The sequence below is a fragment of the Oryx dammah genome, unplaced genomic scaffold (assembly GCF_014754425.2).
Source record: "Oryx dammah isolate SB20612 unplaced genomic scaffold, SCBI_Odam_1.1 HiC_scaffold_18, whole genome shotgun sequence".
In the NCBI taxonomy this organism is placed as follows: Eukaryota; Metazoa; Chordata; class Mammalia; order Artiodactyla; family Bovidae; genus Oryx; species Oryx dammah.
The window spans coordinates 73,154,756-73,169,574 of record NW_024070202.1 but is presented as its reverse complement, the minus strand read 5'-3'; the positions used below and the strand labels follow the sequence as shown (position 1 = coordinate 73,169,574).

Below are 14,819 nucleotides of genomic sequence, written 5' to 3'. Positions count from 1 at the left end.
GCTATTCTGACAAATAACCACAAACTTACTGGCTTTAAAGATCACACATCTATTATCTTATAGTCTATTAAGTCAGAAGTCTTACTAGGCTAAAATCAAGGTGTTAACAGGGCTGTGATTTTTTTTTTTGAGACTTTACAGGAAAATCTATCTCCTTGCCTTTTCTTGCTTCAAGAAGTCATATGCATTCCTTGACTTGTGGCCTTTTCCTCTATCTTCAAAGCCAGCAGCATAACAACTCAAAGCTCTCCCTCTGACTCTGACACTTCTGCCTCCCTCTTATAAAGGTCCTTGTGATTCTACTGAGTTCACCTGCATAATCCAGGAAAATTTTCTCAACATCCTTAATTTAGTCACATCTGTACAGTCTTTTTTGCTATGTTAAGTTAAAGCCAAAGGTTTTAAGGATTATAATGTGGGCATCTTTGAGGAGTCATTATTCTGCTATCATAATGATATCTTAAAATGTATATAGTGGGAAGCTAAACCAGATTGTTAAAATTCCTTCCAATTTTTATATCCTCTAAATAAGACAAATAAGTCAAATATTTGTTAACAACTGTAAAAAAAAACAAAAAAACCTGACCATACAAAAGGCCTGGTTCTCTCCATTCCAGAGAGTAGTACTATCTTTCTGTATGTCTAGTTGAAATGGCTGGATATTTTAATTAAAACTCATTATTTAGAAAAAAGTCCAAGATTCTTTTAGGATAGTGACCACATCCTGACTTACTCAAGACAAAAAAAAAAAACTATCAGTACTAGCAAAACCTTATTGGAAACTGTGTGATTGCTAAGTTCAAGCCATTGGAGAGGGCAGGCAATTATGCAACAACCATTTTGCAGCTGCTCCAGGATGGCGCTTTCTCAAGGGCTACAGTGGCCAGTGACAAGGAAATGATTGTCTCTTTTTCAAAAGAAAGAAAATGAGAACAAGATAGAGAGAAATGGTGTGAAAACAACTATCTTTCCTTCTTACTACACACTTCTAAATGGGAAGGGAACGGTCAATTTCCTAACGGTCAATTTCCTAATTCATTTCACAGAAGCTATTAAACATGTGCCAATGAAAAATATGGCTCAACTAATTCAGGTATGAATTTCATCCGTTTATATATAGCCATTTTTCAGCCTCTTGTGGCCTTTACAAAAGATGTTCTGAAACAGTTACATGGAATAAAGCACTTTGCAATTTGGAATAATAGGAAGTACTATATTATACTTGAGGCAATTGACCAAAGCATCTTGGTAGAATTTGAAGTGAGAAGCATCACTATGGAAAGAGTGACCACAAAATTCAGTAGAACAGTTTGCATTCTAACAGATTCTAACTAACTCTGGAAAAACAATTCTCTAAGAAAATATTTTCTTCTTGGAGCTACCAGAAGGACCAAAGGGAATATATATAACAATTATATTTCGACTGGAATTCTTTTGTTTTCTATTGAAACCAATAATAAACCAGAAGCTATGCACAGTTCTGAGAATATAAAGAAAATGACAAACAAGACTTCAAGGATCTCACAACTCATGGAGAAATGGAGACAAATAAACACAGTGATTACAAGCAATTATGTGACTGTGGCCTGAAAGGGAAGCACCTGATTCATGAGATAAGGGACTTCGTGTAAATTCACGTGAGAACACAACTCTTTCAGTTTGAAAGAATAATTTAAACATATCCCAAGAAATGGTAGCAAAAAAAAAAAAGAGGATTTGTAGCAAACAGAATAGCATGTGCAATGACAAAAAGGTCCATAAACACATGTCATAGTAAAGAATTTTGAGTAGTTCAGAATGACTGGACCATAGGATTAGGCGGAAGAAGAGAGTTAAGGCTGAAGATGTCCAAAAGGGCTAGATCATGAAGACTCCTAGATACCACCCATGGACTATGAACATGTTCAGATAATGTGAATGTAAGTAATATGGACACCTCTTGTCTCTTGACTCCATATTCAGGTGAAGCAAATCAACAAGAAGGGTCAGATTTCAGTGGAGCCGCCTCCATTCTCTCCTTCATTCAATAAGGGACTCAATAGTTACTTTCTCTTTACAAAATGGTATTCATATCATTCACAAAGAGAAAATGCCTGTCACCTTTGCTTGCCAAGGAACATGTTACAGAATAAGATTATTCATAGCAAAATGGGGATCTGAAAAGGGTGTCACATGTAGGGAGAAACTGACAGTATATTTCTGCTATTGAGGAGGTAACATGAGACAACTGAACTGCTGTGTAACAGTGAGAAAGGCTTCCCAAATAGCTCAGTGGTAAAGAATCTGCCTGCCAACGCAGGAGACGTAGATGACTTGGGTTCGATCCCTGGGTTGGGAAGATCCTCTGGAGAAGGGAATGGCAACTCACTCCAATGCTCTTGCCTGGAAAATCCCATGGACGGAGGAGCCTGGTAGGCTGCAGTCCATGGGGGCACTAAGAGTCAGACATGACTGAGCGACTTCACTTTCCCTTTTCACTTTCATGCACTGGAGAAGGAAATGGCAACTCACTCCAGTGTTCTTGCTTGGAGAATCCCAGGGACGGGGGAGCCTGGTGGACTGCCATCTATGGGGTCTCACAGAGTCAGACACGACTGAGGCGACTTAGCAGCAGCAGCAGCCAGTATTCCTGCCTGGAGAATCTCTTGGACAGAGGAGCTTGGCAGGCTACAGTCCATGGGGTCACGAAGAGTTGGACACAACTGAGTAACTGAGCACAGCATAGCACATAACTGTGGGGACAAGGGCAGGGGAACAGCAATGGTATGTGGGTTCTGAAAGAAGATATGGGGGAAGCTCTCAATTTTCAGCTAGAGATGAAAATTATTAATATGTGTGATTGATGAACAGAGAAGGAACGTGCATGCTCGGGTTGGGGAGCAGACAGAATGGGGTGGTTCTTACAATTTGCAGAGACCTCTGCCTCTGAAGTTAGAAGTATATGCCAGTATTTAGTCATGAACCAAAAAAGATGTTGAAGAAACTGGTAACCATGCTAATGAAAGGAATAAGGATCCATAGCAAGAAGAATAACAGGGAGGTAAAAGACTGTTTCAAAAAAAAGCTAATTGGCAGTATTCCTTTCAAAATAAACTGTATTCTGCTTCTTACACCCACAGAAAAGTGAAATCAAACTTGCCAAAAGGAATTTGCCAATTGTCAAAGCAAAAAATTGGCAGCTCTAATTATACTTGCTACAAATGAATAAAATGAATACTATCTATGAATCACATTCAAAGCTGTCTAGTCTAAAATCCTGAGTAGCATCCTGATAGTTGGATAGTCTATATTTTATTATTTATTTATAGCCTGACTTGCTTTCACAACAGGCTTAAGTCATCTAAAAGAAACTTTATACATTAAAACAATAAATGTAAAAGAATGAGAGTTACAGAAAATAGACTAAAAATAAAAGCTAGACCAGGAATAGGAGGTAAGTAGGAGTGAGAACCTCATGCTGCCTTGAAGGTCAGCATCACTCTGGGAACCCAGAGACTGGTCTTTAGGTTTCCTAACAGTCCAAGAAGAAAGGGAATATAGATCAGGATACGGCTCTCTTAATCTCTCAAGGAAAATTACATTACCAGTTTTTTAGAAGGTAAGGTTTAAATTTTAGGTATCAAATTTAAATGAAAGCAGTGTTCACTTTTAATTCAGTGTATGCTATTAGGGATCCATCTCATGAAAAGCAAGATCAGTAGTGAATACTTTTAAAAGTCCTTTCCATTTTAAATAGTATATAATACTCCTTTGCATTTTTGTGTTCAATAAGCTAATAATGTCTTAGTTACAAATGAGAATGCTGTCTACCTATGATGTAATTCACCTTTCCACAGTTTCTTTTCATATCCAATAAGCATTTCCAATGCAAGAAAGACTCTGGAACTTGATGACTGATATATTCCTATTATCATCATAACTCTGCATTTTATGAGAGTATATCAAATATTTAATATCTTTCTCTAGACCTTATTCACTAAGTAAGCCTGATCTATCTATAAGACTGCTGCTTGTCATTTTATAAGAATTACCTGGAAAACTCTGTTAAAACCAAAAGATATTTTCAAGCAAAGTAGCATTTTTATCTCAATTTTGATTCAAATTATTTTCTACACAATATATATGTGTACCCTAAAGAATTATTCTAGCATTTTGTAGTTTAACAAACCAAATTCATTCTGAAACACACTTCATAAAGTTATTCAAAATACATATTACTCTTCTCAATCTTTGCTCTCAGTACAGCTTTAATCCTATTGACATCTCAAGCCCTATTAATATTTAACACATAAAAACTATATCTCTAAGTGAAATCTTACACAACAAAGATTTCATAGTTACGATTAAGTCTTTTTTTTAACAAAAGTATAAATGATTAAGTTCTATGTTAAATAACATCTCCATTTAGCCACCTAATGAAAATATGTTTTACTCTGTTTCCAAAATATGGGAAATAAACCTAAAATAGAGTTTATATTAATTGTTCATCTAAAAGGAACAAATCAAGAAACTGACCCATTAAATTATAATTGTGAAATAAATGCAGTATTAGCTAATAAAGCCACAAGTTATAGCACTCAAATACTCATTGGCTTCTTCTTATCATGGAAACTTTCTGAAGTTACAGAAACATAAATTAAGTCCTAGAAAGTTGAGAGTTATTCTGGAAAGCACAAATGCCAACTACAAGTTTCTATAATCACTTAGTTGGGGGAGAAAAGAAATGGGTTGCAAAGGCTATGAGAGGAAAGGAGATTGCTTTGTACAATATTTGACATAGCAAAGAAAACATGCTTGTAAGAAATGTAACTGTGTCTCCCTTAAAGAAAATATCTGAAAGTTTCAATATGAAAGGCACTATATGTATTCATGAATTCAAGAAGAAGAGGCAGGTGACTTTTCAATTGGAGAACATATCTTCATAATTATTCTTGGCACATGAAAAGTGCAACAATTTGAGAACATTTTTTGGATATGTTTAACCATGTACTTATTAAACATAATGGAAATACATACAATTATTATAGTCATTAAAAAAAGCAAGGTCGTAATTGCACTCATTTCCGCATAAGGACTTCTCAATAAATGCATTCTCAAGGTAATTAATCTGTACTAGAACTTCATTCATTTATACATATGCAGTGATAATTTTTTAAAGAAAACTTTATAGAAATTTTTAGTCCATTTAAAATGCTCATTTGTTTATATATCACCTCTTTCAATTAGGTAATGCAGTCAGTCATATAAAGATAAGAATTAAACAATATCATCATCCAAGGATCCTGATATGTTGTTGAGATGAAAATCCCAAGAATTTTCTTCACATCAAATGTTTCAGGGGAAGACAACAGATACTCCTGGGTGTCTATACAGTTCCCAGGAATAAGTACTTTTGAAGAAGTATCATTTTATCTAAGCTTCCAAAGAATGATAATAAGCTGACCATGTACCACAGATAAAACTATGATTATTGTTAACATTTAATCACTAGATAAACTGAATGACAGTCATACTATTGTTCACACACAGATTAAATAAACTATAATAAACTATCACAACTCTTAAATTTGATATCATATTTTACATTACTTAAGATAGCTAAGAATATATTCAAATATTTTTGACACTACATAGAGGATATTACTTATTTGAATTCAAACATAGTGGTAGAAGAACTTAAGTTCCTGAGTTGTGAGAAAGTTTAACTTTTAACAGTTCTGACAGTAAAGGTTATAATATATAGGTAGCTTCCTGTTCTTGAGCACTGGTAACAAGTGTGCATCTATATGCATGTGTGCTAAGCTGCTTCATTCATGTCCGACTCTGTGTGACCCTATGGACTGTAGCCCTCCAGGATCCTCTGTCCATGGGGATGGGGATTCTCCAGCAAGAATACTGGAGTGGTTGCCACGCCCTCCTCCAAGGGATCGCACTGACACAGGGGTAAAACCGTGTCTCTTGGGTCTCCTACGTTGGCAGGCAGGTTCATTACAGCTAGTGCCAACTGTGAAGCCCATATATCAGGATATTTATGCATAAATATATGCAGGCATGCACGGACATGTGTGTGTGTGCGTCTGTGATTTTTAAAGTCATCATTCAATCTTATTATATATTTGGAATATGGTGGGAGATAAATATACTAAAATGTGGGAGTTATAATATTTTCTAAAATTGGAGACTTTTACCAATAAGCACTATGTGATGCTCTGTCATTTTTTTCTCTAATCTCCTGTATTTAAAGTAACATAAACTATCTCAAATCAATTATTCACATCTTAATTAGGATAAAAAGCAATAAGCTATTTCTTCATGACAAGTCACCAAAAAGAAGAGAGATGCAACAGATAAGACATTTTAATGTTTTCACTTTGATGATAGGAACTGAATTTCACTCTAGGATTTTTAGTTTACTGATCTGTGAAAACTGTTTAGGGGTAAAATGCTTTATTTATTTCTCAAGTATCCCATTAAGTATTTATTACAAGAGTTCCATGTAATGATTCAATGTTTTCTAAATGAAATCCTTTGAAATAAAAATGTATATAAATATAAGCATCCCCTTTTTACTGTCAGTTTAATACATCATGTGTTCAGATTCTACAGACATGTCATTTTAACATGACAAATTATACAACTACTTTAAATATATAACTGAAGAATTATATCTATAAGACATTGAAATGTTAAATTCATACTACCCAGGTATACTTATATCAGAACTATCAAAGAAAGAAACTCTTACTACATCAAAAAGGAATTGTGGGTATTCTCCACTCTAAACAAAGTTATAAAATAATCTTATTCAATGATTCTGTTATGTGCTACTTTCAAACAGCTCTACTAAAACAGAAAAACATGGATTACAATAGGAAAGACAGTCAGATTAAGAAATAAGAACCAATATTTAAATTACTGTAGAACTAAGTGAAAATCAGTTAAATACCCCAATCCATAGTCCCAGATGAGCTGAGTTTCAGTGAGTAGAAATAACTAAATTATTGACACAGAGGTCAATTTGAGACCATTCTGGGCATTAAATTTGAAAAACATACCTTCAGAGTAGCTATGTTTTCATGAAAAATAAATGATTATATACCATAGATCTGTGAGTTTGCTGATGATAAATACTTATAAATACTCAATACTTATGCTGATGAAAAAAACCAATATACTTCTGCTAACCTGAAAGTAACTGAAAAAAAAATGATACATAACCAGTTTTCACCTTTATGCTTCACAACTCATTCATGAAGAAGGCATATATAAACTCATCTGGACCAGGAAACTGTTACTTAAGCTCTCAAGGGTCTAGGGTCCAGAATATAGTGACCTATTTCAATTTAAGGAGAAAGACTAAATGTTATGCAAGGTGAAGGAAAATCTGGCTTGTCTCAACAAACTGCCAGTGACAGAGAATGAATAAATATCACTTTTCACGTACTGCTCATCTCATGTGAGAAACTTTTCAAACCTTGAAATAATCATTCAAATTCCATAGTAAAATGCAAAAGAAGACAAAATATATCAGGTTTAGGAAATACACAGACTAATTCAGATATTTTTAAATGATGCAAATGTAATTTAAGTATAGTCAAACATGTAAACTGTAAACATTGGAGAGAACAGTCCAGTGAGTCAAAATGTGACACCTAGGTGAAAGTAAACAAATCAGTATTTTAGTGAAAACCAGCCCAATAATAAATAATAATAGCATCTTGTAGATGTGAGCTCTGGTCAGCCAGGAGAGCCATGTGGATTATGGGCTGTTTTCTTACATCCACATTCATATGTCCAGTCCCTAAAGGGGTCATTCAGGCTCCTAGGAAATGAATGAGCATAGTGGGATGGGGAGTATGGGGAGAGGAAGGACTCTTTTTGACCATATAACAGAAAATTTCTTTGCAAACCTTTCACATTTTGGAAGATTAACACTTCCATATTCTAACCAAATTAAATAGAACTAAACAATATAAGAAATATGAAGTAATTCTCCCTTTATTCATTGAGTGATTAAGGGACATACACCTAAGGCACTATGGATTTCTACAATCAGAGAGTTTGGGAAGACAGCCACAGAGCTTATCAAAGGGTGGAAAAAAATAATACCTGTGAGGAAGATGGAACATTCTAGGTTTTCTAGATGAAATGAGCTTAAAGAAAAGTTTGAAGGATTTAAGTCTGCTCTAAGGAAGATTCTGACACCATAGGTTGTTAAATAATAAGGTGGTTTGCTGAGACTGCAGAAACTCTAGTCCTGAGAATCCTTAAAAACAGGAAGGATTCAGACCAACCGCTCAGAAACACTGACTATGGGCTTTATTCACCTAAAACTCCCCAAGACCCTTCTTACTCTATGATTTAATTGTAAATGCCAATATGAACAGTATATTCCATCTTACACTTTTAACTCAGTGCTAAACAGTTGCAGGGGGATTGCAATGACCTACTTTTTACAGTGCATGAAAGCACGTGAGGAAATAGTTTGTCACAATCAGGAGTCCTAGTGATATCTCTGGTACCTGAACTTTCTGATTTCAGATTTCTCATGCAAATCACACGTAGTCTTTAATCACAGGTTTTTATAATATATTGCAGTTTTTGAATAATTCATGCTAATGAAGAATTAAAAACCAATGGAAAGTACCAACAAATAAAAATAAAAATCAGACAAATTCAGTTTTCCCTCTTTATACTATACATTAAGGTACTGGTTTTTCACATTAAACTGGAAAAAAAATGTTCTTCAAGTTTAGACTCTTAATCTCTTACTAATTATTCAAAACTTTAAAAAGTAAATCATGACTTTTTTGGAAAAACATTTGAATCCTTAAAAAATTCATCTATAGTATGTACTAAGAATGAACTAAAATATATACTGAAGCCATAGATTCTGATTAAAATCATTTAACAAAAAATACTAAAACAAATAGTAAACTAAATTGAATAGTTTACTAAGTTAAGTAGCAGTCACTCAAATTTGCATATCAATCCATCTATACATAGTACAAAAAACTAATTTATATTTTCACAAATAACTCTTTGGCTTTTCTTAAAGTACCTGCCCTAGTGAAACATTATATTTCACCATATAGGCATCCAACACTTTTCCTTTGGCTAGAACTCTGATGCAAAAATCTTTAAAGAGTTTATTGTCTTATAAAGTAAGTGCAGCATGATTAAACTAATCCCAACTGATGACTTCACAAAGCATGGCTATAAAGTGCCACTCAAACTTTCTATACTGCCCAAATCAGCAGATTCATAACTTGACACAGCACTCAAGAGCTACTTTCACAAGCCTGCACTTTACTGAATTCGGTAAATAGTTGCATCCTAAACACTATAGATACTAATGACTGTGTTGAAAATAGACATGTAAACCCACACGCCTCATGCGCAAGTCTCTCAACAAATAGCAAAAACAGACACAATACACTTATGAGCAAGGTAGATACCCATCTCCCCCTCATTGTGTCAGGACAGCATTTCTTTCTATTTGTATTAATTCTGATGGTGGTACGTGTGTGTCTGCGCGCGCGTGTGTGCAGGTTACCGGAGAGGGAGATCCATTCTTGCAGAGGGGCCCTCTGAAGACTCCTTTAATGCCCCGGTAGTGCCCATTGCTGAGATGTCTCGAACTGATGACCAGGTAACAAGCCATGTGGGTTCCGGGCGGGAGGTGTAGAGTCTCAACTCCTCACCAGGCGACCAGCCTCGGAAATGCGGGCTGGTTTCTCAGCAGCAACAGTGATTGCCACCTCCCGAGATGAAGCGTCCAGCAGTAAGCAGGGGACGCTGCGGCCGCGCGTCCCGGCTCCTTGCCCCGCGCGGGGCTCCTGACGGCGGTGGTGGCGGCAGCGGCAGCCACAGAGCACTTAGGGGACCCGGCGAGCCAGTCCACATGCTGCTCTGGCCAGGTGGCTGCTCAACCGCCGATCGACGATGTATATTTTTTAAGGACAACTTCCTGGATCCGCTAGGTGACCAGCAACTCCTCCTCCTTTTCCCTCCCGCCCCCACCTTCGCACTCAGTGCGCGCTCAGACGATGCTCAGGCGCGGGTCCCCACGGTCTGGCCCGGGCGTCCGCGGCCGGGCTGCGTCTGCGGTGCCGCGAATCAGCAGCAGCGGCAGCCTTCGCGGGGAGAGTGGCGGGGAGTCCTCGGAGCGCCAGATCGCTGCCCCCGCTGCAGTGGCGAGAAGGGGGCGGGGAGGGACGGGCGGGCCGGGTTGAGAACTGGGAGTTGGGGACGCGGACACTTGTGAGTGGGGGCTGTCAACGCGACGGCTAAGAGCCACCTGGGAGGCGAAGGGGCTCGCCAGTGGTTCGGCGTGGCGGTGACAGCTGCGGCGGCTTCAGGAGGCTCTCCCGGGTGCGGGAGGCGCCGCTCCATTATCCCGCCATCAGCAGCCCTGAAACCCTGTCCCTCTCAGCCCTGTGTCTCTGGGCCAACTTTGTGTTATATCGGGGGCGGGGTCCTGCCGGGCGGGGGGGTGGTTGTGCACGGTGGAGTAGTTGAGCGGCAGGAGAGCATTTTCTTTACTCTTTCCCTGCCTGCTCGCCTTCAGCATTTCTTTCGCGCTCCGGCTGACAGCTGCGCTGGCCAAAGCAACAGCTCCCCACCCGGCTGTAGGGATGTGCTGTGCAGCCCCAAAAAGGGCAAACAGCTTAGAGGCACTATAGTAGGTAATGGATGGAAGAGGAAGTAAGTTTGAGATAGAAAACTTGTACAAGGAATAGAAACGAAACACACATACGTGTGTCTCCATTTATTTGTCTTCAGAGTTATAAACATGCGCTTACAAGTCTTTCTTGTTTCTTTAAAGAGGCAGATATTTTTGCTCTTTATAGGACGTTTGTTTCTTCACGAGCTTGAACAATCACCCTTAAAAAGTTTTGCTTTTTTTTCAATGGACATTGTATCGTTTAGGGCAAATAAAGTCACCAGGGAGGAAGCCGCACTGAGAATTAAAGACTCGTGCAGAAATGAGCTCTGGAAGAAGGAGGCTCTTGCAGAGTCAGGTATCAGTACGCCCTCTCCCCCACCCGTTCGCTGATCTTCCTAGATGATCTCTCTCATCCTCTTCAGATCTGTGTTGGGCGAAAAGGAAAGGTCATCCCTTTCCCCTCTTTTGCCTTAGCATTGAAATTAATCGCAAGATTAAGGCAAATGTACCCAGGCCTCTCCCCAGTTTTCTCCTCTTCTAACATAATCCCCATCTGCATCCTGGATAACACTGAAGACCTCTTACAAATGACAAAAACCGGTAAAAAAGAAAAAAATAAAGCAGGAAATTAAAATTCTCCTATTCTGGTAACTCATAAAACTCTTAAAAATAATCCCATGAATATAACCTCTGTAACTGTCTAATAAAGGCTTGATTTTTGTTTACATTATTGCAATATCCTTAATGTTTTATTTAAAAAACACACAAATGTATTTCTCGTTTTAAAGGTTTCAAATAAATTCTTTCAAGCATTTTAAAAGTGTTTACATACTAGAAAGTGACTTAGTATATAAAGTGAAAATACCAATTTCTTTCAAACTTCAAGTTGAAAATTACTGATAATGAGGTATTGTGATGTAAATCTTGCAGGAATTAATTATTTTGTAACTATCTTCTTGGGAAGAACTTTTGAAATTTAAAAAAAAAATTGCAGAAACAACAGATACAATATAAACACTTCCATTTCTACTAAGATGTGTTTACTTAATAATGATGTATTTATTTTATGTAGAGTTGCAAAATGTTTCCATAAAGCTGAAAGTGAGTAATGTTGCTCATACATATACTTTCAGATATATTCTATTCCAAGAAAATGTTTTCCTAAAGAGTGAAATTTCAAAATCAGGTGAAATCTTTGCCAGAAAAAAAGTGGGGATTTTAAAAAGAGATCATGTGTCTCGGTCTATAATTACAGTCTCACTCTTTGTAAATGTAAGTAGCAAACAGCATTCAGGACCTAAGTGTAAACATTCTTGAATGGAATAGAAAAATGAATGATGTCACATGCTGTGAATAACAATTCCAAGGATGCTTTGTCTTCTTCATTAAGTAAATATGATTCCTAATAATGCTTGATTATTTTGAAGAATTAGGTATACTTTTCTAAAATGAAAGGATTGACTTAAGTAATGAAAAAGTATATAATTCAAATATACCATCCTATTATTATTTTTTTATTCAAAATTTCCATTAGCTATCCTGACAATCTTGTTCATTTAATTATTATGTGCATTTGAGTTTTCCCATAGGAAACAAAGTAATCTAATCCCTTTTTATAGTAATGTTTCAAAGACTGGAGTCATTTTTCTAAATTCTTTAAAAAATTCTAATTTCTTAAAAATTATTTACTTTTTGAGGTCCTTCTTTGTTAGAAATGAATGATACCAATTCTGTTAATTTGCCATGTTTTTTAAATCAATTAGAGTGGACTTCCTGGTGTCTCAGCGGTAAAGCATCCACCTGCAGTGCAGGTCTAGAGGTTCTATCCCTGGGTCAGGAAGATCCCCTGGAAGAGGAAATGGCAACACACTCCAGTATATTTGCCTAGGAAATCTCACGGACAGAGAAACCTGGAAGGCTACAGGCCACAGACTCATAGACTCATAGACTCATAGACTCAACCACCACCATGGTTGTTCTTGGCTTTCTAAATTTTTTTTTTTTGCCACCCATCTTAAAATATTTAGGCAAAAAAAAAAAAAAGAAAAAAACCTGACACAATTGTTATTCTCAGCCAATTTTAATAATAGTCTTTAAAACAAACAAAAGAACAGTTCCCTTTTCCTTGCCAGATTGTGACTGATTATCTATTAGTGTGATGTCATCCTATGCAACAATTCTCTATCACTCCTGGCCTCTATTTTAAATGTGTTTTATCCATTCTAAACAATAGAAATGTGTGCTTTTATTTGCAGAGTTGCTATAAATACAAAGTTGACAAGTTGTGTTGACTTATCAAAGGAGATTCCTTCCAACTTCACTAATTAAAATTTTTCAGAAAAGGTGAAAGAAAAGGAAAACACTTTAAGGCTATACTAAATGAATTTTAGATACAAGTCAAATCCTCTCACAACAAGTGTGAAAAGCAAACATCATGCACAGTTTTACAAGGCCCTTTTATTAAAAAGCAATATCTGATCTGATGACTTCTCATTCTAAGGAAGGGGATATGAATGGCAAAATAGATTTCAGCCTATAACCAAATGATATTTCACATGATTCCAGGTTCATGGCTGTGTCATAGATGATTGATATCATAAGAAACCCACTCTTTATCAACACATCCCAAATTGATCCCCTTATCTCCATATCCACAGCCCCCACCTTAGCCCAAACCACCATTACTTTTTGCTTGAATCATTGCATTATCTTCTTAGCTAATCTCCTGCTTTCAATATTGCCTCCATATAAAATTTATTCTTTGTATCTCACAGCCAGTGATATTTTTAAAATATAGAGAATAGCTTAATCCATCCCTATTAAATCATCTGATTATTTCATATCATCATGTTTATAGAAAAACTGAGCAGAAAATATCATTTCAGTTCAGTGCAGTCACTCAGTCGTGTCTGACTCTTTGCGACCCCATAAATAACAGCACGCCAGGCCTCACTGTCCATCACCAACTCCCAGAGTTCACTCAGACTCGCGTCCATTGAGTCAGTGATGCCATCCAGCCATCTCATTCTCTGAGGGCCCATATTTTTTCTCCCCGTTCCCCACACAGTTTTCCCTTTATCAATGTCTTGCTTTTGTGTGGTACATTTGTTACAATTGATGAGTCAGTATTGGTATATATTATTAACTAAAGGCCATAGTTTACATTAAGGTTCTTTCTTGGTGTTGTATATTCTACGAGTTTTGAAAAAATATATAATGACATGTATCTATCACAGTTGCACACAGAATAGTTTTAGTGCTCTAAAAATCATCTATGTTTCACCTATTCATCTCTCCTCCAATTCCTCTGAATCTCTATCAAACAATAATCTTTTTACTGTGTCCTTTTTTATGTCATTTCAAGAATTTCATATATTTGGAGTTATATAGCATAATATTTTTTCAGATTGGCTTCTGTCATTTAGCAATACGCATTTTAAACTTCCATCATGAGTCTCAGTGGCTTGGTACCACATTCATTTTTATTGCTGTAAGAGTTTTATGGTATTTCATTACATGGAATTGTGCCCCCCCATAACCTACCCCCCAATGCTGCAGTCCTAACTCCTTTTTAAACATGACCTTATTTGGAAATAAATTTTTTGAAGATGACAAAGTTAAGATGAGGTCTTTAGGGTGAGCCTTAATCCAGTATGGTTTGTTTTCCTTTAGGTTCTAAGTTGTGTCTGACTCTGTGATCCCATGGACTTCAGCAAGTCAGGCTCCCCTGTCCTTCACTATCTCCCGGAGTTTGCTCTAATTCATGTCCATTAAGTCTATGATGCTATCTAACCATCTCATCCTCTACTATCCCCTTTTCCTTTGCCTTCAATCTTTTCCAGCATCAGAAGCTTTTCCAGTGAGTCAGCTTTTCACATCGGGTGGCCCAAGTATTGGAGCTTCAGTTTCAGTATCAGTCCTTCAAATGAATATTCAGGGCTGATTTCCTTTAGGATTGACTGATTTGATCTCCTTGCTGTCCAAAGGACTTTCAAGAGTCTTCACCAGCACCACAGTTTGAAAGCATCGAATCTTCTGCACTCAGCCTTCTTTATGGTCCAACTCTCACATCCATACATGACTACTGGAAAAACCATAGCTTTGATTAGATGGACCTTTGTCAGCAAAGTGATGTCTTTGCTTTTTACTA

At 37.0% G+C, this 14,819-nt stretch overlaps 1 protein-coding gene across 1 annotated transcript in view; it reads right to left on the bottom strand.

The window, feature by feature from the left end:
• ZNF804B (zinc finger protein 804B) overlaps positions 1-9,664 on the bottom strand; it is a 562,747-nt gene extending 553,083 nt beyond the window's left edge. Inside the window, exon 1 of the mRNA XM_040259778.1 lies at positions 9,557-9,664. Within this exon, the coding sequence (XP_040115712.1) occupies positions 9,557-9,664 (108 nt within the window). The remainder of the gene's footprint in view (positions 1-9,556) is intronic.
• Between the last annotated feature and the right edge of the window lie 5,155 nt (positions 9,665-14,819).